Source organism: Leptonotus elevatus, chromosome 21 (assembly GCF_054856555.1).
Source record: "Leptonotus elevatus isolate MCC_2025b chromosome 21, RoL_Lele_1.0, whole genome shotgun sequence".
Lineage (NCBI taxonomy): Eukaryota > Metazoa > Chordata > Actinopteri > Syngnathiformes > Syngnathidae > Leptonotus > Leptonotus elevatus.
Window position 1 is genome coordinate 10771926 of NC_141259.1, and position 26056 is coordinate 10797981.

Below are 26056 nucleotides of genomic sequence, written 5' to 3' on the forward strand. Positions count from 1 at the left end.
AAAAACCCAAACTAAAATCATTTTCCACACAACATGTTTACTGCTTTTCTTTAATGTAGCACAGGAAGTGTCTGTAACCTTTTGTTTCGTTAATGCCCAATTTCTCTGCCAATGACAATGTACTAGTCAAAGAGTCAACACATTTCAAATGTGATTTGTTATAAAATTGTAGTAAACAACTGCATTGCCATTTTAGCTAGCAAGCGGACACAACAGTGTAATGGAGCCAAAACCAAATTGATCATATTCGTCTTCCTATCTATCTGCACTCTGGCACACTTATCCAGTTAAAATCAGTTAAGACCATCAGGTCACACGTTTTCATATGACAAGACAGTATAAGAGGAGAGACCATTTTAAATAGATTAGACCTTCTTCGTCACTGTAACACAATTTAACAGTCATAAATTAAATAACTATGCATATATTTGTGGGGACTGGGGTCAAGTTGTATTTGACAGTTTTTAAAATGTGCAGAATTTCACAAGTTACTTCATGTTAAAAATTAGTCCGCTTTTATATGAAAAGAAAAATGCACCGAGCTGTCACCATTGTCTTACAAACACAATTATGCCATGTAGTAAATGAAAAATGACCACCACAAATCAATGCCACACTCATTTTTTACAGTACAGTACCTATTTTTAATTGTAATTGTTTTATGAATTGTTGTGAAATCATTCAATGACTAAAAAAATGCAACCATTTTCCATATTTCCCAGTTTTATGTTAAGAGTATGAAAATTAGATACAAATATTGTACACTTTATTATAAATTTACATATAAATTGAGGTATAAAAAGTGTGATTAATTTGATTAATTAATTGAGAGTTAATTATTGAAGTCATGCGGTTAAAACGCACACATATTTGAGATTCGAACCCTGGATCTCAGAACTGTGAGGAAGACCCACTTATCGCCATAATGCCTCCCCCCCTTTGTTTTGTTTTCACGCAAGTATAGTTTTTCTGGTGTGCAATATCATGCATCGCACCACAGAATGAACAGTGTCGTGTCGAAGAGGGGGAGTGGTGTGGAGAGGGGGAGGGTGCAATTATGAGTGTGGAGTCTGGAAAGAGGAGAAGTGGGGAAGGGAGGGTCTGTTGGGGTCTCAAATACAGCTGCACTTGGCCACACTTTCACGCTGGACGTCCGCGTGTCAGGCACCGCTGCTATCTTTCCCTCCTTCCTCATCCAAGCCTTCGAACACGCTCTTGCTCCATCTGGACCGCTGAGCGCTGCATCAGCAATTAACAACTGGAGGTGCACCCTTCAAATCAAACGTGGAGCTAAACTTCCCTCCCCCCTACCTCACTTCTGTATTTATTAAATGTCTCATCACCAGAGCAGGCGGTAAAGGGAGAAAAAGAAAAAAAAACTTACGGGAAACTTGGAGGCAATTAATGTCTGCTCCTGTCTGCCTCATTCAGAACCAAGCACTTTAACGGTGATGGAGTACCTCAAGTTTTGCATCGTGTTTTCGTGCTGGATGGCGTGCGTAAACGCAGCCGTGTCCACTGACACCCCCCGGGATACTGCGCCTATTCCACACGGTAAGAAAGCTGCACGACCACACTTTATTCTAGCAATGTGGCATGCGATGCAAGTTTGAGATGTGTCAACACGGGAGCATACCGGTTGCGTACCTGCGAGGGGGTCGAAGATCACATCAAAACATAAATAAGCAGTCTGAGATCGTCACACAGTGCTTGGCTTTATTATTAATTGTCTGGACTGTATGTAACGTGCCATGAAAAAACTGTTAAAACTCCCAACATGCATCGCAAAAAATGTTGGGCAGGCTTTACACTAATTGCACAAGAAAGAAATTTGAGTTTGGTCACCTTTAAGTATTTGTGTGATGTGGAAGTGAAGGAACACTTAACTTTTATGACTTTTGTTACTGCATATCAATATCCATATTTAAAAAGGCACACCATTTATCTGAAAATGGCACTTAATGAACTGTTTATGCCACCATTATGCTCGTACATGAGTTATTTGAATGGGGTTCCTGAGGAGGAACCACATTTCGTGCTGAAAACGTTGCTACCAACACATGCAGGAACAGGCGCCTGCTCTGCCACAGCAACATTTAACGACCCGTTTGAAAACCATTATCTCATTAACACATAACGAGCACAACTGGCTGCCAAAAAAAGGGATGCTCTGTTTTGTTAGCGTGTTTTTTTTTTTTGTCAAAGCAACGAGCGTGTAGTATGTCATGATTAAAATTGAGGATTTGGTACTTTTCATAGCAGTTTAGCATCCTGTCATTTCTGGGACCCGCTCTTACAGATTTGAAACAACTTAACTGATATTTATTTAAAATGTGTGTGAGGCCACACATGGGAAACAAGGAAACAATCGCAATATAGTGACGATTACCTCCACTGAAAATCGAGAGGATAATCCAACCAGATGCCTGTCGTAGTACAAAGATTGACCTACGAGAGGCAGCGAAGTACCACAAGGCATGCGGGCGGCCGGAAAATTCAACAAAGAAGAAATAATAATCGCGTTAGTAGTCATAAGAAGTCGTAGTAGCAGAAGAAAGAGAAGAAGCTAGTAACTCTTATCTGGTAACTAAATTGTGATTGCAAAATCACTTGTAAAACACAATATACAAATGCAACCAGTTGCGTACAGATTTGTTTTTATTTGTTTGTTGCGTTTGGACCGAAGTAGAGATATGAATATACGAAAAACAAAATACTAAATAAACAACCATAACAGGTTAATAAACAATAATTGGGCAATTTTTTTGGGGGGTAATACACTTTAATTTGAAATCAAATTTGATCAGATTATTTGATTAATCGACGGAAAAATCAATAGATTAATCAATTCAAAAAATATTCGCAACAGCCCTCGGCGTAAATCAAGGAATGAATTAATCTCACAGATCTAGGCACCGCTGTACTTATTTTTACAAGTCCCTTATCAAATGCTTTCACTGGCTATCCATAACCAAATGACTGTAGCGCACACGACAAGCCCATAAAAGCTCAGTTAACAGACCCTGGATGGGTTAAATTGTCAGAAGCGAGGCAGCCCGCTCGCAAACGACATGTTATTATGCTGGCTGCAAAATGTTCCGGGCACACTTGGCTGTCTGCTAAGTGCCACCTATGCAAGTATTTGCCTGCACACTGCTTCTCTATGACTTGGAGCACAATGGGCTTGATTCTGCAGGGTCAGGCCACCTGTTGGCTGGGTCCCGTTTTGGAAAGTAACGCAACATTGAGAGAGCAGCGACCACCCTCCCCCGCCAACTCACTGTTTGACTGCCTGAATGAAGCCTTTGACTGGGTTTGAACTGGCCCCCGTGGACGTCACTTCGGAGTAAATATGCCGGGATTCAGCAAACCGTGTTACAAAATCTTCTAATGCATTTGAGAATAAAGCAAAACGTCAATATGCCAAAAATGAAATCAAGTATTAAAAGAGTGTGGAATACTGACAATCGAATTGTGATTATTGAGACTAATACAACAAGTTAAGTAGCTTGAAATACTTTGCAAGACTCAATACTATCTACAAATTTATAACATTTTAACTACGCAATTTTTAAGTAAATTGATGAAAACACAACTAACTAACTTTTAAGCCTGCAAAGTGGGGTTCAATGTCTGTGGTTGACTGTGACAAACACTCAAAAGGCACAAAATTGACAACTTCTCCTCGACTGTGCAAATCTGTCAACTGTAATTTTCCGTGAAGAAACGGAAACTCCACCTACGGTTGTTTTCTAAATGTGTAATCGCACTCTCCATTGTCTCCAGCTCCCTTCGAACACACCAACAACCCCTTTTGGCAGAAAAGGTCTGTAATCATAGAGCAGAACACCACCAGCAGTTCACCCAAAACGTCTGCACAGTGCTTCCTTTTTAAGACAAATATGTAATGTATTGTCTTGCCTGTTTGTTTTTTTTTTTTTACTTTAAGTGTATAAAGTCTCCATTTTAACTGACTTATAAAAAACTTCTTTTTTTTTTAAAGGGGGTGGGGTGCACGTTTTTGGGGGGGGGTTTATGGCGGGGGAATAAATTGATATGTTCTATAGCATATCTGCGGTATGTTCTATTGCCTGTGAATTGATTTAGTGATTTATATGACCTGTCAAATACATTTAAAAAAAAGGGAAACAAAGAAAAATAAGCAATCCCAAAGTGTTATGCTACTATTTTTTTTTCGTAAAGTTTCAGTTGAATACCATATTGTACAACTTCAGGGCCATTTGACTTAAGTGGTACTAAGGTAGAGGCTTTTACCGTTTTTGAAAAGTAAAATCATTCCAAATAGTGACAGAAAACCTGACAAAGAAAGTGAAATTACACGAAGAACACAAATGCAACCTATTCAACTGGAAGGTTTTAGTTAACCAAGTAATGTGTGCCAAGTCAAGACATTCTGAATTTGCTATGAATGCATTTTCCTTCAATTCACCCACATTGCTTTTGTGTTACGATCTTGCCGCTCTCTCCCTTAATTACAATGTCTTTTTAATTGGAAAACAAAGATTATGTTTTGTGTTCAGTGGCCAACCAAAACAATGTCACAGCTATGAAGACAATTCCCATTCACATATATTCTTACATGTAATCACTCCACAATGTTGCATCCCTGCATCCTCCCTTCATCATAGCCCTTTTTATTCTACTTAGCCCATCAATGAATAAAGTTACAAAATTTGCATGTGATGTGCAGGCATTATTTTTTGTCCACTTGGGTCACACACTATCTGTCTGACGAAGGGTGTCTGTGGTTTTGATAGACGTGGCCTGGCCTGGTGAGTGACATGGGAGTCAGTAAATGGGAGTGTAGCGTTTGCTGGTTAGTTCGAAATACCTTGGCTGTATGCCAACACGAATGTGGCTGTCTACAGTTTGAGTTGAGAAAAATATAGCATGAGGACAACATTTGTTGTGCTAAATTTGTATTTAAAACTGGCCGCCAGGAGATTTTTAAATACTATTTTACAGGCAACATGCAAGCGTCTTGTCTTTTTGTCCTGGATGTCTCGTCAAAGAGGAAATATTCTGTTATTCTCATGTCCAGGTCCAGAAGACGTGCTACGCAATTCCTCCCCCATCTATGTGGATTTCGCGGGAACCTGCGACTGTCACACCGTTAGCGCATCTAAGTGTGAAAGTTTACTTTCAAAAGCTGTACCCTGTGCAGTGAAAGAGAGAAAGGGCTGTTTGGGTTGGGCAGCTTCAAAGTCCAATGCCTTTCTTGGACAAGAGGGAGTGCATTGAGAGCTACATTCCCCACCTTCTGTGGACACTTGCAGTTTACTCTGACTAAGCACACATTTGTCAAAAAGTTACTTCTTTCCTTTAAACCTCTGCCATCTACAGCTACATTCATGTATTAGTCAATTTCTAACATTATAAACAAAGACGATTAGGCCAGACTTATAAAATATATATATATATGTTTTTTGTTTTTTTTTGCATTGAATGAAAATAAATGTAGGATCACATGGAGTTCAGTTAAAGCCCCATATTTTGGGTGCAATTGTGAACGCCACTTTCAACAGTATTATTTATTCACTGGGTATTCGGCTGTACTGTTGTCTTAATAGAGTGTTTGGTAGGGTTTATATTATTTTTTTTGAAAACAGACTTGGATTTGCACCCCAATTCTGCTTTGTCTCCACTATAAAATGCCAAAAAATGAAGTATTATTTTATTCCATTCTATTCCCCCACTAATTTCCATGTCATCATAAAACGTAATTGGTTAATTTCTAATGTGCATCACTATAATTAGTAATTGGTGGACAGAATGATCAAATTGATTATTAAAGAAAAATAATCGAGGCTTGAGCAATCAGATGGTTTACACTAGACAACGAAAGATGACATCATGGCACACTTCCCTAGCGAGCTTTAGGCTTCATCTCGAAACAATGTTCTATTATAGACATATGGATTCCAGCGGTTGTTCGCGCAAGATCACTGTGAATCCCAAGTTTTCTTCCACGAGAAACTGTGTATGGAACATTTGAGAGACTTTCCCAAAAATGTCTTGTCTCAGCGGTGAAGGAAAGAAATGTGTCTGTTCCATCTGTTTTTAAAAACCAAGACAGTTGCTTGTTCAAGCTTGAGGAACAGCGTTGGCATGCATGTTCACCTACGTGTTTACATGAAGGAAAGCGTGGGGGGGCGGTTCAGTTGAAGAAATTCGCAGACGTTGATTCAAAGGCAACTGGACATCTTGGAGAGATAAAGAGTGGAAAATGTCAGGCTACTTCTTACTAATTTGACATGATGGGCCAGTTGATTTTCAGTAAGTGGCTACAAAAGCATGATGACCGTTGCGAACCAGGGATACTGGCAATGAATTCCCTTTATTCGGTTTAGTTGACTTCTCTGGCTGTAATTACATTCACAGACCATGTTACGAAGTTGTCCAAACATCTTGATCCCAACCTCTTCTGGGAACACGCTGAAGTATTTGTTTTCCTGGGTCATCTTCTCACAACAACACGGACGTCAGTGGGTCAGATGACAGTGTGCAGTACTCCAGGCCTGGCTTACTTGTCTTGCACCTGTGTCAATTCGAACTCTCTATGGGCCGTCAAGGAGCTCATTATTTATCTGCCCCTTCTTCAAATTTACTCAGTGGCCCATTCTCTGTGCTCCGCTAATGTTGCTTTCTGCCACAGCAGGGAAGTTGTTTTGAGAGAAAACACACACTGTTCATTTATTACGGAACAGTGGACATAGCGCCACCTGTGACCAAGCGGTGAAAGACCAGTTCACGCTGGCCCAGCAAACACAGACCCATAGGGGAGTAAGTGCACATCAACATGTTCGCTATTGATTGAAATGATTGTATCATCTGCAGGGATGTGCGTTTCCTGTAATTTAGTTGAAAGTTACATCAATAGCCTCTTTGGGGAAAAGTTCCAGCTGCCTCCATGCCTAAACTGTACAAAGAATATCAGACCCATCCAAGATCCATTAGCTTCCCGTATGTTACAAACCAGCATGACAGCCTGAAGAATGTGTTTCCCAGATGCATATAAAAAGATCACCTTCCTTCATTTTACAACTTCAAGCCATTACAGATTTGCCTGTGATTCAAAAAGGCCAATGGAGTGTTGTAAATGAAACTCATATTGTCTCAAAGACTTTTTTCACCCTTTATTATGTGTCATCTGATGCTATTAAGTGTAAGGCCAGGACTCGTTCCCAGTCAGTAACAGATTCGATTTCAAGACAGAAGAGCAGGAAATGGAATCAGACAATCATTGTCAGTAGTAGTAGTAGAATTATTGGCTGTGGTTTGGATAGGTTTTATTTCAAACCAAAATATAACAACAACGAAAATAGAAGGCTTATTATCAATGTGCCAGTGTTTGCCACCAGCTTCCCAGACCAATGACTTAATTGTATGTTTTGCATACTTTACAGAGATTTGGGCTTCTATCTATATTCCTTTAACTTTTGGTACGGTATTAGTTCACGCAATACAGCGTTAAAAAGAAGTCCAATAGTACTTCTGTTGTACTTCTTTCGTCACTCAGATTGCAACTTTCTAAACAAATGAACTCATTCAAACCCAAAAACGTATAAATACATTATTTAATACTGTGTCCTGCACTCCCAAAAACTTATATATGAGTTTTTTTAATGTTTTTTTTTTAATGCTAGAGCATACAGAAAACTGTGATGCAGCTTCTGACCTGAAGAGATAGCTTAAAGCAATGGTAGTTATTACAACAACAAAAAAACGACCAGCAGGTGGTAGCAGAGTATAAGAGATCAGTCAGGGCCATGTTGCAACAAGCTCTTTTTCCTAGTGTTTTCAACAGGTTTATGAATAATGATGAAACTTAGCTATATTCTAATGCTAATTGCTGCAAAACGGAAACAGATACAAATATACTTTTTTTTCCTGATGAAAGAAGAGACTCTAATCTATCTTTTGGTAGGTTCCCTGTCTTTATAGCAATAGAATACAAAATTCTGTGGGCCTTGCAAAATCTGTCAAAATCTAGCACAACAGACGGGAGCAAAGGGGGTTGTTTCAGTGAAAATGGCTGGAAGTGAATGAGTTAATCAACTATTTTCTCAAATAATAATTAGATTTTTTTTTAATGCAAAAAACAACAGAGTGGGTGTCGTCCAACTCTCTCTGCAAGGTCAGTGTCAATAATTTATACTTGGTTTCACCCTTCCTCAACCTCAGATTTTAGCACTGAGAGCCTCTGGAAATCTCGGCAGTGGTGTGTGGGAGTTCGTTGGATTGAAATTTGATAGCAATCCATGCCGAAAGGCATCTGTCTACCCTAAATGTTAATTATTTAAGAAACCAAAAGAGTGAAAGAGTGTTGTCTTCTGTTTTTTTGGGATGCGCTTCACAGAAAGACAAATCTGACCTTGATTTGAGAACACAGTATATGGCCAAATCGGTTTCTGCCAACAACTATGTGTTAACTTTACAGAGTCAAATAATAGTTGACTGAAATAATTTTTTTTCCGCCCCCAGAAAAATTGCTCGTGCTAACCGTGGCAACAGAAGAAACTGATGGCTTCATCCGCTTTATGCACTCTGCAAACTATTTTAACTACACTGTGAAGGTGAGATATGATTTCTTGTTCCAAAAATCATGACTTGAGTTAACAATGCTACATAAGCACTCACATTTCTAGCAACGCATTGCAAGCAAACCTGGTTAGGTAAACAATGAAATTTGCACAAGCTGCAAATCATTTAGCACACGCCTCTCTCAGGGTTCAGAATTTTACATTTCAACAGTCCCCCCCCCAAAAAAATGAAGGTTTAGTGCCATACCTCAAAGTTACTGTCATGCAATACTTTGTTGTTGACTCATACTTGGTAAAAAAAAAAAGAAAAAAAAGAAATAAAATAAAATAAAAAGTAACATGGATTTTAGACCCACTGCCAAGGCAAATGGCGACTGGCACCTTTTTGTCGTACTGTGGAAATTAAATCGAAAGCCAAAATGTCTACTTTAATTAAGATTAAAAAAAAAGGGGGGGGGGAAATTGTCTCTAATTTAAAATGACCCCAATGTCCCGTGTCTGACTTGACTACCAGCATGTGTTCTTTCACAGGTACTGGGAATGGGCGAAGAATGGAAGGGCGGTGATGTTGGCCGCTCTATTGGTGGAGGACAAAAAGTCAGACTACTGAAGGAGGCCATGGAAGGTCTAGCTGACCAAGAGGACCTTGTCGTCCTCTTTGTGGATAGGTATGTGGCATTTTAAGATTGTCGCGTCCGCTTTGATTGAGGGCATATCAGGAACATAACACCCTTCATTTTTTATTTTTTTTCAAACACCCACACTGAGTCTTGTCTCAGACAGTAACAAATACCTTGAAAGCTCTTCTACGATTTTCATAAATCCCCTTCACTTAGGAAAGGTGTTATTATGGGTAAAGGCACTTCACAGAGCTTGCTGGATGATTTATGAGTTTATAAAAGCGTAATAATAATGCGGTTTAAAATGACAACTTTATGAGCCAAATATGGCCAACCCAGCAGAAAGTGATCATGTATGCAACGCGTCTCGATAATTACTGTAAAAAGAGGGTTCGCCTTTAAAAAGAAGTTACGAGAAGATGATTGCAGCGTTAGAAATTGCACCTGCGCTTCAGAGACTGCTCAAAAGTAAAGGTTCATCTATAAATGTTACAAAACCAGTAATCCCACAGAGCCATCTTTAGTGCTGGGAAAGTCTCTGTATTTAAGTATACAGTGCTTAACAAATTTATTAGACCAGCACCCAATGTAGGTTTACGGCACAGTTGCCCTAAATTAATAGCCTTGGTAATTACCTAAATATGTTTTAAATGTTCCTGTAATAGTTAATACTGTAGGCTACACGAGCTTGCAGAAGCTATTTAACTCGAATTGTATCACTAGTGGTAGAATTTGAATTATTGTGATCCAGCTTCAAGTTGTTTTGTTGTTAAATCATTTATATATTCCATATTACTGGATTAAGAAATCAAATTATTGTTATTTGCTGTTGTTATTAAGCTTGATTAATTCTGACTTCTCAGAAAAGCCCAGTGATCCAACTCAAGTGTACGTGTAAAAAGGTTCATTTAGCTCAAAATTACTCATTTCTGTTGAAAATAGGCAAACATGTCATGAGTGCTCTACATTTATTCATATTTTTGCTTGTGGTAAGTTTTTCCAGGAATCAATCAAGAGAATTGTCCTCATTCAGGAATTGTTGCAAGTAATTAGCAGTAATGCAAAGAACTAAAGGTGCAAAATCGGCATCAAGCAAACCCCCTGCCATTTGGCCCCTAAGGTTAAGTTATCTACAGTACCAATTTCGCTTGAGAACACATTTGCACTTCTCTAATCAAAAAAAAAAAAAAAAAGATCCCAGGTTTAGGCTTTTCTGGGCCAAATTTAATTTGAACCGAAATCATACGAGTATTCTTAAAGTGATAAGGCACCTGAAAGTTTATTTGTTTTCTGCCAGTAGATCCCCAAAAATCAAAGAATGAATCTCCATAACTCAGGGGTTTAGATGGACAGGAACATGTCTGGGCCCAGATGTGGTTACAGTATCACAAATAGGCTTTGTCAAGTATATCAAACTTTTTATTTGTCAGGCTTAAAAGGTGGGGGTTCTTGTATATACTGAGTGAGAGCTCGGAGTTCCCAGGTCGCCCTGTGTCAACAGGCAAAGTTTCCCTTGTCTGTCACAGATTTCTAAAGGCCATGCAAGCACCAACGTAGTTTGACAAAAGGTCGTTGAAGGAATGCTCACCCAATGTGAAGAATGTCCTTTTTAAGAACATAATTTGTATCCACCTGGAAGGGGCCGAACTCGTGACGGGCTGACCTTAAAGAGGAAAATAAGCTTCTGTCGTATTTCATCCTCCCCATTCCAGCTATGATCTTATCTTCGCTGGGGGACCAGAGGAGATTCTCAGGAAGTTCCAGCAAGCCAATCACAAAGTCATTTTTGCCGCAGAAGGGCTGATATGGCCAGATAAGCGACTGGCTGACAAGTATCCGTCGGTCCGCAGTGGCAAGCGGTACCTCAATTCAGGAGGTGGGTTCCAAAAACATTCCAAATATGCAAGGAATTTGAAATGCTAACTTTTTTTTTTTTGCTTTAGTTATGGTTATAGTGACCAGTCAGGATGATGCTAATGGAGTGCAGTCTAGTTTTACGATCACTTCACACCCACTCAAGCCTAAAGCTTTTTGTAGACCTCATCCTGACAATCAAACTCTGATTAACCATAATCTACAGTTTACAGTCTGTAGACGGTACTGCAACAACTGGAGAAGAGTTCAACATTCAAGTGGTAGAATTGGCTTAAAGGAATGCCAGCACACACGTGTTTGTTTTTTGAAACATGAAACCGCAAAATGTATATTATTATAGCTTGTTTTAAAACAAACGTATATTTTTGACTGTCACTGCTGTTTTCTGGAGCAGGGACGAGTACATTCGTGTGACAAAAGAGTAGGAACAACTCAAAACTTGGCCAATGATTGTGACTGTTAAGCATTACTGTAATTTAACATGAAAATGCTTGAAATTATATAGGCCAAGACAGTGACTTTATTTTGCGTACAAAGCTCTGGGCAACCCAAAGCAGGAAAATAAATCCCTCAAAATATTGATCATAGTGTAGTCCAAGTGTCATGGCTCCTGCTGCTTTCTGCTAGGTCTCCAGGACACATAATTACTGCTTTGACTGTGGTCATCAACATGGTTCGACCCCCCATACTGGAGCCTGGCCGCCTTCACTCCGATCACAGACTTCTTTCAGCCTTCATTTTCACCGACATGACATGTGTGGCTTTGACTTGGCTTCCCTAATGCGCCGTATGAAATTGTTGGGTATGCTAGCATTCTCATGGCTACGACCAAAGTGACCATTTGAGCCAAGTAAAGTCAGTTTTAGTTTTAGATTAAGATATGCAGTCAATTTTCAGGCCTCACAAGGCCTTACAAAACCCGATTATTGCCAATATTCGGGTTTTATAAGGGTTATTGCCTGCATGTAAACGTAGTCACAGTTTGTGCTGATGTGCGCCTGCATTTGTTGGCTAGCTAACCAACTAGCGACAAATCTAGCAACTTTTTCTGGTGTTCTTTATTGTTTTTTCCTTTCCTTCCTTCCTTCCTCTCTCGTGACGTTATTCCTCACTCCTACAGTGTCCATTTCTACTCCATGCAAATTGCCTATTATGCAAATTAGGCAATGGCGCCATTTAGTGACTTCTAGCTACTTTTAGGACAGCTAATAGCTACTTTCCATACTGGGGAATTGGCAACACCTTTTGTTTGAGTATACCAAAAACAATGTTACTAAATAAATAAATAAATATATATATATATATATTTATGTATTTATTTTTCTTGTGGGGGTTTAACTCTAAATAGACCAAACAATACCATCACAAAGCATCTGGGTATCATCCCTGAGGTAATCCTTTCCCAACATTTCCGGCCAATGCTAGGATCTGACACAATGAAAGTACCCCCCCCCCCCCCAAAAAAAATAAACAGATCTGTTTTACTTTTACGTCATTCTCATTTTTTGGCAATTAACTGACATGTCAACTTGTTCACAGCTCCTGAGGGTTTTTTTTCTAAGTGATAGTCTCAACCTTGCAATCAGTCCATGTGGTCAGTGTCCTTGGGGTATACGAACAGACGGGAATGAAAGTGGGAGCGGAGATAGAAATGAGAACATACACTTAGATGTGTTTTAACAGCACACAATGTCCTCGCCGCTCTCCTGTCAGACATTCAAATCTTATGGTGAGCTACATTCACATTTCCTGAGGGATAAGAAAGTCTTTATGGTCCTGACTGACATAATTGACTCCAAATGCTTGCTGGTTATATATATATATATATTTTTTTTTTAATTGTTTCACACTCTATGTTTTACGCTCAAAATGTGTTTCACACTGCTTATCACTTGCAGGAATAATTGGGTATGCCCCATCCATAAACCGAATTGTTTCACAGTGGAACCTTCATGACAATGATGATGACCAGCTTTTCTACACTAAAATATTTGTGGATCCATTACAAAGAGTAAGTGTTTAAAACTAACAATGATATGAAAATGACATTTTCTCAGCCAAATAAGACTCAATGTAATCCCGTCTGTTAGGACTCTCTCAACATGACGCTAGACCACAAGTGCCAGATTTTCCAGAACCTGAATGGAGCAATTGGTGAGTTCCTTTATTCCTTTTCCGGGTTTTCAAGATCGAAATACCAAGTGCATTGACATCATCTTTTGAAAGACTGTGTATTGCAAAAAGACAAGTTACCAATTTCCATAACTGATATATCACACGTTCCCACTTTTGGCAGACGAAGTGCTTCTCAAATTTGCAACCAACCGTGTGAGAGTTAGAAACACAGCGTACGACTCTCTGCCAGTGGTTGTCCATGGAAATGGGAATACCAAAGTAAGCAACAAATGACTCTCTTGAACGCACCATTTCATCTCGAGTCGCGCTTCAAAATGTATGCGTTAGATTCGGTAATCCAATCAAAGAAGGTGCTGTTTATGATGAGACTGACGGTCTATGAAGTGTTGGGGAGTCGGATCAGTTTTTGTTCACACTCAGACTCAAACTTTTCTAATGAGTTTCCCACTTAGTGACGCTATAAAACACTGTTCCTTTCTATTTGTGAGTCACACTATTATTCATTGGAGGATGAGCTCTATCCCTAACTAGGCCATAATGCTTCTGTCTCTTCCCTCGGTTCTTTGGAATAACAGTTTCTGGATCATTCTCTGGCATTTTCTCTTGGCTTCCTGTGTTAAACCAAAACTGTTGAGTCATTCTACCCAGAAATGTTAACATCTGCAGAATAAACTCAAAACGGTAGATAACAGTCCACTAATCCAAGCAGGGTAGCCATTGCTGAACCAAGGGCTGGACTGGCACCAAATATTGGCCCTGGGATTTTGACCCGACTCCGAACCACCCCTGGCTACCTTATAGCTCTGCCACTGTTTTTGATTGGTTCAGTTTGTTGTCTATATTTTAAATGGATTAATGGGCTGTTCTTTCTAAATTGTGGGGTGGTGTCTTGTGGGAAAATGGAGGAAAATAATAATAAAATAGCACCACCGAGGGCCCAAAAGATGCCGGCCCACTGGGCATCTGCCCTGCATGCCAGATGGCCAGTCCAGGCCTGGCTGTGCCCCTCATGAACAAAATGTGACAACTGGCTGCAACTGAGAATCGTGTGCTGAGCATCGTTCACATAAATTGTCTCCACTGGATGTTTACCATGTAATTTTTGGGTACGATATTTTTAGCACCCATGTTAAAATAAATCTGCTGAACCAGGAAAAATGCTTGAATTGCTGCTCCTGCTGAAATTAATCGTCTGTAACCGGCTGTGAATTCTCTCCCACGCAGATGTATTTGAACTACCTGGCCAACTACGTGCCCAACACATGGAACTATGAACACGGCTGCAGCCACTGCGACGATGATGTCGTGGATATGGCTCAGTTGAAAGTAGGTCCCATTTTCCTTCATTTTAGTCTGTGTTATATCGGTCTTGCGGAAAGTTTATCTTCGACACAAGGCTGTAGGAAAGGATGAAACGCCACCTGCCAGCCGTCATTGACTGTCTAGACAGACATTTTTCAGCAGATAAGCTTGAATGTTGCTGCCAGTCACACCCCTTTTAAAAAAATAATAGGTTATTTATCTACTGGACCCATTTGGATCCTTTTAAAAGAGCATAAGTGCAAGGGAAACTACACAGTCAAGAGAAAGCCCGGCGCCGCTTTGTGGTTCAGGATATGGCTCCTGTGGTTTTCTGAAGGGCTCATTTAAAGGGGTGTCACTACTGACCAGCCTTCCTTTTTGTGGGATTCTCAGTATAGGTTTTGTCCACAATCTCCAGTTATAGTGGTCATGTGGAAAATATGTCGCAGAGTTCAGCCAAGAGAGGCAACATATACAGAGTCGGAATGGCAGGAACTTGATATAAAATAATATCAAGTTATGCGGTGGCGTTTGCTTAATTGCACCCAAATTTGAAGCAAAATACTGAATCCGTTTTTTGTATACCACTACAAGTGTCTCTGGTCCTTAAAAAAATTGCTCAACAGTGATTTACAATATTTGCTATAAGAACCTGCGAGGCTCTGAGCTCAGTAAAATCAATGTTCTTAAACACAGCAGTTAAAGCCGGTCTCATTTATTTGACATTTACAGACAATTCATATGCGCATATTTGTACCTAAATCGTGCGTATGAACATTTGACACTTAAATTAAGCAGCAAAATATTCTTGAATTTATTCTTACTCTGTGAACAAGTTTAGGCGTCTTTTAACTGTGTGCGCACACAAATAATAAAGGATCAGCTTTCGAAAAAGTGTTAAACGTCTTTTACCCAAGATGTGTAGTAGAACTAAGGATAGACCGATTATCGGCCGGGCCGATTATCAGTGCCGATATTTAACATTTTGATGGATATCGGCATCTAACATTTTTACAAAGCAGCAAATGTTTGCAAAATGTTGTGATTTCTTCAGGGCTCGTAAAATGTTGCAAAAGGTTGCAAAGATGTTCAGACAGTTTTACTCGTCACAAACAGGTTTCTTGTCACAATTTTTTTTTGAAGATGTTCTGACAAATTTTTCTGTTTGCACACATCATTTGGAACCTTTGACAAAGTCTGACGAGAACCCAAAATTTGCTATGTTCGCAAGCACAGGGAGATACCAGCTTAAGAGATCAATTTAAAACTGGGTTCATTTAATGACACTTTTGATGGATGTATTTATTTAAAATGTCACTTAACTTTATAAGAGATGCTGCTTTTGGTAAAATTAAAACGAAAATATGTGAAAGTTTAACATTTCAGTTATGTTAAAACGTTGGAAAACTATTTACTATAGAAAAGTATTTACAGTATTATAATTTTAAAACAAACTTTACTATTTGCTGCATTTTAATTTAAAAGAAAAACATTAAACATGTTGAAATTGACACATAAACATGCTTTTTTTATTTATTTTGATGCTAATATTTTTTATTTTACTGCAAAAGAATATCGGCTCCTAATACCAGTTACCAGCCTCCTTGCCTACTAAAAATCGGTATCGGCCCTGAAAAATATCATATCAGTCTATCACTAACGCATAACACTTGTACACATTTAATAGTGAATGAGGCCTATTTATATATAACTGTTACTGTTGGTTGTTGTGCAAAAAGTTTGGTGATCATGTGTAAATAAATATCAAGTATCGTAATAAGATGGAGCTAAGAAGGAAGTTTTGCTTGATTTTTTTTGTGTGTTTTTGCTTAGGAATTGTTATATACAATTTGAGTTTTACTGCCAAAGACAATAACAAGCTAGGCGACCACATCCCTCATGCTTTATTTTGTGTAAAAACACTGCGTGGACATTTGTCTGCTTCAGGGTAATTTTTTTCCCTTCCCTGCACATTGGCAGCATTTTTAAGACTCCCGTCATGTGTCTTAAAGCCAGACATTGCGAACCTTCAAATTAGATGCCTCGGCTTGCATCCCTTTTCATCCCTGTCCCAGATCCTCGCTGTGAACTGGTCACAGGGAAGTTACAAGTCCAGGGTGAACTTTCGTGGCTGAAGCAGTCTGCTGGGAAAATGTTTCCTCTTTAATTCTGTGTTTTTTCTTCTTCTTTTTTTTTTTCTAACTGAGTGTTTACAGGCTCTTCCCTGAATATAAAGTTATACGTGGCAATGTGTAGCTCTTCTAAAGCACTCACAAGCAGAAATGAAGTAGGACCTTTCCTAGACGTCACTAATAGGTGTTGCTTGTTGAGATTTAATACCATATATGTATGTAAGGATTAGCCAGTATAGTCTAAATCATGTCAGCAAAAGCGACATTAAAGTAAACCTAAAAGCTCCACTGATGAAAATGTCCTCTGTCACAACTTCAAACTATAAACAGAGCTAATGTGAGGTGTCAAACGTTCCCGCGATTTATGCTCAACAGTGCTCCGTTTACTGGACCTGCTGTTTGGAATGTCATCATTTTCATCTGTTCCAATTTCAATAGGAGTACCCCAATGTGCTTCTCGGAGTCTTCGTCGAGCACCCGACGCCATTTCTTCCCGAGTTCTTCCAGCGTTTGATGACATTGGATTATCCCAAAGATAAACTCAAGGTTTTTGTTCACAATAATGTGAGTACTTGCCCACCAGAGCTGCTGGCCATTTTTGTTTTCAAACATTCTTCCCTTTGCATGGCCTTCTAATCTATTAACGCCCGCCCAATTGTCAGGAGGTTTACCACGAGAGGCACATGCAGAAGTTTTGGGAGGAACATAGGAACGTGTTCAGCAGCTTAAAGGTCGTTGGACCAGAAGAAAATCTCAGCCAAGGAGAGGCCAGAAACATGGCTATGTATGTACGAATTAAAAAAAAAAAAAAAGATTCATTTTGAAGCTACAGGAAGTATGCACAAGTCATCTTGTCTAGTGCAGCCACTGTAGTTTACAGAAGCATTAGAATAATTGTAAAGTTAAACAATGTTTATGTGCCGTATATGTTCTCTGACAAAATTGCACTTCTTTACATTAAGAATGTATTGTAAATTAAAACAAGCCTCAATTAAGTCTCAAGTTCATAAGCATTCTCTCCAAGCGTTTTTTTTAGACCAGGATTTGAATACAGACTTGTGTCATCTTTAGGGATCTTTGCCGCCAGGATGCTACATGCGACTTCTACTTCAGCATAGACTCAGACGTGATGCTCACCAACGCACAGACTCTGAAGCTCCTCATTGAGCAGAACAGGTAATGCGGCGGCGGCGGCGGCACCTGGAAAAAACCTCCCATGTTGCAGTTGAGTTCATGAGACTGTTGAATTTATTCTCCAAGTGATAAAACCACAGGAGCGACTGAGAGTTTAAAAATAATCTGCGCCGGCTTCCTGTTTTTGCCGACCACATGGAAACGGCCAAAGCGTCTACTGCGCTAACCCCGAAGTGCCACTTTGCATTTACGCAAAATAACAAACACGCAAACTCCTGTCTCCTTTCTGCAGCCCATAAAATGCAAAGAAAGCGTCCCACAAACTACATCGAGTCAGTGTGGCTGGAGCTCAGCGTTGCAATCAAAGCAACAGTCGTCCTGGGTTATTTCAAGGAAGTGTGGGAATTCTCTGCTGACCGTGAAGTTGCCAAATGAAAAGAAAAAAAACTGCCATAAGCGGAGTACCATCTTGAGTAGAACTATGATTCACAGTTCCAATTATTAATGCTCAACTTTATGCCATATGCAATAAAAAAGTGTGTAGTTTGGTTTGTGGCTCAAATCTGTGGGATGGACATGCTAAAATATTGTTAGGGATTACGGTGATGATTTTGGGTTAAAATTAGGGGTTAGGAGTGGGGATAGAGGCTTTTACTTTTGGCCATAACTTTAGCACCTTTTTCTCTTCGAAATGCTCTACCTTTTTAGATCTCATACTGAGATAAGGAAACATGTCTGCCCTCTAACACAACTATCATGCAACTACTCCTCTTGCCTCCCCCACAGGAAGTTAATCGGCCCCCTCGTCACTCGCCACAACAAGCTGTGGTCCAACTTCTGGGGAGCTTTGAGTCTGGATGGTTATTACGCCCGCTCGGAAGATTACGTCGATATCGTGCAGAGAAAACGTGTGTAAGTATGATGGATTTTATGTATCCTGCATTATCAATCACTGGCTAGAAATATACAAGAGTCACAACAGTACGTAGCAGATGGCATACATGCAATCAAATGACCGGCAAATCCCCCCAACAACATTAAAATAGATCATCCATGCTGGTAAAGGGGGCAACAAGGCCTCAGAAATCCAAATGAAAATAACATTAAATCATTTGACGCCATACCACACCCCCCTTAAACATGTGGCTTGTGGATTTAAATAACAAATCTCCACATGAATGCCAGCAACACACATTTGAGTGGCAATAGCGAGAAGACTGCCTCGTTTCACTACATTGCGTTGTTTGCAGGGGTGTGTGGAACATTCCGTACATGGCGCATATCTACCTGGTCCAGGGGTCTGTTTTGAGGAAGGAATTGAAAGAAAGGAACTACTTTGTTCTTGAGAAGCTGGACCCTGATATGGCTTTGTGCAAACACACCAGAGATCTGGTAAGGACAACTTTTGATGTAGGAATATTGATGTTTTTTCCAAATACAGATGAGACATTACATAAATGCTATGAATGATAACCCTATAAAAGTCAACAGCACAATGGAAGGTGATAAATGGCAAGTATGTATTTGAAATGCTCTTATGTGTTGTGACGGCATGATAGTACTGTGATGGTCATCTTTGTGTTGTCGTTGTATTCCATCATTCCCCCCGATGTCTGTCTTTTCTGGCCACAAGATCATATTTTCTAAGCCTCAGTTATCCTTATCACTTTCTAACAAACAAACTGTTTTATTATCATCGCTACAAGCTGTTGACATGTCCCCAGTGCACGGCACTACATCAAGTCTCATTCCAACTTGGTGTCTTTTGCAATACTGCATGCCTTCCTGACAATGTAACAAAACATCAGCTTCAGAGGGAATCTTGCTTCTCTTCCCACGCAGGCGCATTTCCTCATCACCCCTCATGATGCTCTGTTACCCTGTGTCTTAATCTGAAATAATAACTCATGTTATCCTATTGACATGATGCTTCTCCTTCGTTTTAGACCAGTCAGAGAGAAAAAGAGTCCCCTTCTCCGGAATCATTCCATATGCTCAGGCCCCCAAAGGTTTCCATTTGTTTTGATTACTGTTGTTATCTGAAACATCCATTTCCAACAGGTTAGCACTCAGAAGCCATTCCAAGCTTTGGCTTGTTATCATGTCTGGGTGGATGCTGAAGAATTGCATTAGGTATTCTGTAGTAGTTCTTCAGGAACATCAATACACCATTGTCGAGTTGATGTTGAACAAAACAGCTCTAACTCATTTGCTCCCAAAACGTATAAACACGTTCTATTTTAAATATTACCATGCTCCCAAAGACATATTTATATGTTTTTTTAATTTTTATTTTTTTATGCTAGAGCATACAGAAGGCTTTGATGCAGCCTCTGAACTGAAGAGAACGCTTAACGCAATGGTAGTTATTACACAAATGACCAGCAGGTGGCAGCAGAGTAAATTAGATCACCCAGGGCCATGTTGCAAAAAGCAATTTTCCCCAATGTTATAAACAGATTTGTGAATAATGATGAAACTTAGCTATATTCTAATGCTAATTGCTGCAAAACGGGAACAGATAGAAATTTACTTTTTTACCTAATGAAAGAAGAGACTCTAATCCTTCTTTTGGTAGGTTTGATGTTTTTATAAATCAGTCATAATCCAGTAAAACAGCCTCAGTTGCTTCAGTGAAAATGTCTGGGAGTGAATGAGTTAAGGTTGTTCTGAAGTTTAACCAGTTCTGTTGTCACAAGAATCAAGGAGGAGAAAAAAAATTCAAAGTTGCCATACATTGAAGAGCCCTGTCTTGATGCTTGACCGTAAAATCAGCTGCTTCATCTCGATACACTGACCAATATCAGACTAGGCTCCATTCGTACACTGTAAACAGTCTGGGCAATCTTCACAGCTTTTTATGATGGACATTTGGCAATTGCAGCAATATTAAATTTGTCATGACTAAACAAAGCCTAGTCTGATTTTGAGTCCAACACCTCCCTTTTGTGCCTTCCTATAGAAGGGAATATTGCTCCTAGGATTGCACCCCCACTGTCCCTGTTCTGCCCTTCCTTTCACCTCACCAACCCCCACCCTCAACTGTTCCCATTCGACCAACACCCGCGTGAACGCCCCCTCCTAAACCACTCTTATACCACCCATAAATAATCTTAGATTATTTATATGGCTTCTGTTTCTGCTCTACCTAAATCAGACAAACAAAAACATTTGAATTTACAATCAGAGTGCTAACCGATAATTATATTTATAGGTATACTTGACTCATCGAGCCTTTTTCAGCAGTAAAAAGTTAATATATTGTCTATAATTAATGTGATAACTTCATTATTTTTCATGTACAATTAATACCTTTAAAAACTATTTTTTCCACTTGCTGTCGACTGAAGATGAGGAAGTAGGTAACGACCAATCATAGCTTAGTTTACTGACCAAACCCAGAAAACAGGCGGGCCACGATTGGTCGTTACCTACTTCCTCAACACAGGTGATGTCATCTTCTGTCGACAGCAAGTGGAAAAGTTGATTTTTAAAGGTATTAATTGTACATGAAAAATTCAGAAGTTATCAAATTAATTCTCGACAAACTATTAACTTTTCACTGCTGAAAATGTCTCAATGAGTCAAGTATCCCTTTAAGTATAAGAATGAATAATGTATAGCTGGATCTTCCTGTGAGACATTTAAGAGTACATTTTGTGCCCTGTGTGTAACTAACTCTTTCCTGTCTGCTGCAGGGAATCTTCATGTACTTAACAAACCGCCACGACTTTGGAAGGCTCCTTTCCGCAGCCAATTATAACACTTCTCATTATAACAGCGACTTGTGGCAGATATTCGAAAACCCCCTGGTAAGTCGCTAATGTCATTACCTTTAATTTACAGCGCTAAAGAGTAAGCACCTGTGAAGCTTCTTAGCCATAATGAAAATAATCAAGTCATGAGATGTGACCCCTAACATGGGAGACTGCTTGTAGGGGGGGAGAGGATTAGTGCTGCCTGGTATTCAGGTCATCAAATAGTCCAACAAAAGGCCCCTAATATGAATTCCTCTTTGCAGGACTGGAAGGAGAAGTACATCGATCCAAACTACATGAAAATTTTCACTGAGAACAACTTGGAAGAGGTTTGTATTTTGTTTTTTAAAACAAGAATACAATATCTGACCGAATGCCGTACATGGATTCCACCATCTGTTTTTCATATGAATCAGTCACATTGCATGGCTAACAACTCGAGGTGAAGGTAACTTAAAAATAAGTCGCTTGTCTGTTTGGCTTGCAGCCTTGTCCAGATGTGTTTTGGTTCCCGGTCTTCACAGAAAAGGCCTGTGATGAAATAGTGGAGGAGATGGAGAACCACGGCACGTGGTCTGGTGGCAGACATGAGGTCAGTCCTGTTACACAGTGATGTAGTCAATACACACTCACACTAGCCTTTTCTTCATTCGCGCGTCTGCCGGCAGCATGCAAAATAAAGCGAACTCATTAGTGTTTTGGACAATTTGACCTACGGCTAATTTGCTTTTTATTGCATCTGAGGGAAGGGAAGTAGCATGGTCTAAGGAGGAGCCTAATAAATCTTTAGTTGGACCTATTAGACATTGCAAAAACAGTCCAGAGGCTCTGGCCGAAGAATAACCTTTCAAACACTGTGGAAAACTTGAAAAACGGGCCTTGGTAGGATTTTAAAGAGTGACAAATCTACCAGCAATTTTCCAAAAACCTTCTGGTCGGATGGCAAATGAGTCAAGGTGGAGATTGTCAAGCATTGTGGCAAATTAAATGTTGCCAAAGAACTGCATGTTTTAGTTTACATTTAGCAGATTATATTTTGTCTTCAATAATTCAATCACATCTTTTGTTTACAAAATGTCAGAGTATATGGAGGATAAAAAGTAGGATAACAACAGATGCACGTGCCCAGAGCTTCTCCTATTACCGAAGGTATCCTCATTTGAAACTAAATCAATGCCTGCCTGCATGAATAAATATAATAAATGAATCAAACCATACAGCAATAAGAAGTAAGCGCAAAGGGGCATCCCTCATGATGACTTGTAAACTTTTTTATATTTTTTACGAGGTCTCTTTGTTGTCTGATAGACATGAGGGCCATAACTTTGAAGGTACCTGTTTTTGCTGTAGTCGTATATTGACCAGATGTGAGAATAAATTGGACTGCCTTTGCCCACACTGCATGAATACAGTCATAAAAGGGGTTATGATGTTGCGTTGATTACATCTATAATGTCTTGAAGTTGTTAAGACATAGGTAATTAAAGTCCCGCCACTGGGAGCAGTAGAAAGGGTGTTATGTCGCCAGAATTGCAATAAAAAGCAGTAAACTGACCAGAGTGGCTCATTATAGCACCAAAGCCCTCATAAGTAAACTGTCAATTTGGGAATGTGTTATTTTAGCGACTCAGCACATTTTAAGAATAAAGCATTAAGGAACAACGAGCAGGATCCATCCATTGGACTTGAGCAGATTAAATTAATTAGCATTTGTGTACTTTGCTTTTGTTTTGTTCAACAGGACAAGCGAATTGCCGGTGGCTACGAGTCAGTCCCGACGGACGACATCCACATGAAGCAAATCGGATTTGACAAGGAGTGGCTTCACTTCATCCGAGAGTTCATCGCGCCTGTCACGCTAAAAGCTTTCTCCGGATACTACACGAAGGTTTGTGAAGCCTCGAGGAAAACTACGAAGTGTGCCAGAACTGGTGTGACAAAAGATATACAGTATTTGAAATCCAAACTACAAATACTACACTTTGAGGTAATCATCAAGCACATCTGGAAGGATTCTTCCGGGATCCTGTGCAGCTGATGTTGCGCAAATCTTCAAAATGCGTCTGATAGATGGCTTTTTTTTTTGCTTGGCAAAGAGGAAAAAGGAAAAAATATATCGTCACTCTCTTTAAATAATTGCCTAAGTAATTTTTTTTTGCAGTTTTTTTTTTTTTTGCTTAAATCCTCTCCTCGTGTTGCAAATGGTTAAATTTTTAGTTTCCTGTAAAATTTGAAAAAAAATTATTAGGTGATTATTTTAAGAAGGCGTCGATATATCACATAAAGCCAGGTCATGCGAGGTTGCCCCAGCCTGGCAGTATTTATAACACCAGTCCTGCAACTTTCCTGACACATCTCATATCTCAATTCCCAACAGCTTCAGTAGCAGAAAAAGTTGTCAGTCCAAAAAAAACAACCTTGCCTTTACAAGCACACAATGTGACATTTTGATATGTGAAGACTGCGCTGACAACTAATGATGTATTTTCCATCCCGTTGCAGGGTTACGCACTCATGAACTTTGTAGTCAAATATACTCCTGGGAGGCAATCATACCTGAGGCCCCACCATGACTCCTCCACCTTCACTATCAACATTGCCCTCAATAACAAAGACACCGACTTTCAGGTAACACCAGGTGTAAAAAAGCTGGCAATATACTGAGACTGTGTCTACAAATTCAGTGTTTTCCGACTTTTGAGTCGAGACACAGTTTATGGTAAGAATAATCTCACGGGAAAAAACAAAATAGTCAGAGAAAGTACTGTATAACAGCTAAATTGTGATCTAGTCTCGTTATGTACCTAGCTCATTTGCTCCCCAAAACATAATTATAATATAATTACAATCTCCCACCCGTTCTGAAGCGCACCCTGCCGAATTTCCTCCTCTTATTTGGGAAGGCCCTGGTTACATAGCCTGTTGCTGTTCTAAAGGTTAGGGGGTAGCACATAGCGCAATGTGACAATCATCCCGGATATGACTCATTGCGCAGAAATTAATGCAAATGCTTTTCTTCAGCACGGAAAGTTTCAGTCAAGGTTCACAGTTCAACTGCAAAATGTTCCAGCTACCATCTTATCAGGTTTCAGTTCCTGTGTTGCAACTTCTTCTTTCCACAGATGACCCCAGCCCACATAGTTCAAACATAGGTCACAACGTTGAATACATTCACAATATTGAATAAATGCTTTCCAATTACTAAAAGAGTAAATATGGGATAACTTATGTACATTTATTCTAACAAATGTGCCGCAGCACAGTGGTTGAGAATGACTGACCATGCATTGCTCCTTCTTAGGGTGGCGGCTGTCGCTTCCATCGGTACAACTGTTCCATAGAATCGCTGAGGAAAGGCTGGAGCTTCATGCACCCGGGACGACTGACTCATCTCCACGAAGGTCTACCCACCACCAACGGCACTCGCTATATTGCAGTGTCCTTCATCGACCCTTAAAAAAAACTGTCTGATTCCACTGTAATTTAAACTTTTGACTGATCTTGGCTTCTCATGGTTGTTTAGTGCATTTTTGTGCCCCAATGTTTTGTAGATATGCATTTTTAAAGCTATTTGCTTTAAAAAGATGAGTGATTGGATGAAGCCAATCTCTGTCAGACAGAGTGTTGACTGGAAAAGGGACGTGGCAAATTCTAACATTAGGTACACAAAAGAAAAAGGCATTTTGCTAGCAGGGTACAACTATTTCAGGTCTTCATTTCCAAGTCCCATTCATGATGTATTTAATGAGCTCATCGTGAGTTGTCATTCTGGCTGCATCAGGCTATCATGTGGATTTTCCTTTGTGCATCTGCTGTGTTAACAGTTAAAAAACTGAACGTGATTTATTATGTAAAAAAATAATAATCAAAATCATTCGGTGCTAATCAACATTCTGTTTTTCGACAGAATTTATTTGGTGACGCGAGTCGAGGTGTTTGTGGTTCGATAATCTATTTTTGTATTTTGCACAGCTGAAATATAAAACAGGTCAGCAGAACTCGCTGTCAGTGTTGTTTGAATTAAGTCGGTTACTTGAAGGTTTGTCATGTGCCTCTTTGAACATCGCCATTCATCTTCTTTTCTGGAACAAAAATCTGAGAAAAAAAAATGTCCTGTGTGAATGGATTTTTCAACTCAGAAAATTGCCTTTTTAATTTATTGTGAAAAATGTAATAAAAATCTAAGATTCTCTTTGATTACTCAGGTGATCATTTCTATTTAGAGGTGCAACGATTAATTCACAACTAATCGATTATCATATTGATGGATATTTATAATCGATGACTCGTTTAGATAATTTTTTTAATTTAAAATTGTTCAAACACTCAGAATTTCAGCATCTCAGTATTAAATATCCGACGTTATCGTCCTTGAAAGTGGACTGATAATCTTTATGTTGAATCAACATTTCTGTCCATTTTCTGACATGTTACGGACCAGACCAGTAACTGAATCATAACTAATGTATGTTTGTGCATTTTCTGCACTGTCAATTTGATTTAATGTCACATTTTTTAATAAAGGGATGGACATT

At 39.4% G+C, this 26056-nt stretch overlaps 1 protein-coding gene across 2 annotated transcripts; it reads left to right on the plus strand.

The window, feature by feature from the left end:
• The first annotated feature begins 1087 nt into the window (after window positions 1–1087).
• Window positions 1088–25718, plus strand: plod2 (procollagen-lysine, 2-oxoglutarate 5-dioxygenase 2). 2 transcript variants are annotated; one of them, XM_086066379.1, is made up of 20 exons: window positions 1089–1554; window positions 8506–8597; window positions 9096–9232; window positions 10897–11060; window positions 12958–13070; window positions 13150–13213; window positions 13356–13453; window positions 14420–14521; window positions 17068–17193; window positions 17292–17413; window positions 17701–17805; window positions 18550–18675; window positions 19014–19155; window positions 19710–19772; window positions 21462–21575; window positions 21785–21850; window positions 22009–22113; window positions 23263–23409; window positions 24024–24149; window positions 24823–25718. In XM_086066379.1, the coding sequence occupies exons 1-20, from the start codon at window positions 1452–1454 to the stop codon at window positions 24976–24978; spliced, it is 2271 nt and encodes a 756-aa protein (XP_085922505.1). In that variant the 5' UTR covers window positions 1089–1451; the 3' UTR covers window positions 24979–25718. The 2 variants fall into 2 exon arrangements, with proteins under 2 accessions (XP_085922506.1, XP_085922505.1); XM_086066380.1 differs by lacking the exon at window positions 19710–19772 and having other exon boundaries at window positions 1088–1554.
• Window positions 25719–26056: the final 338 nt, after the last annotated feature.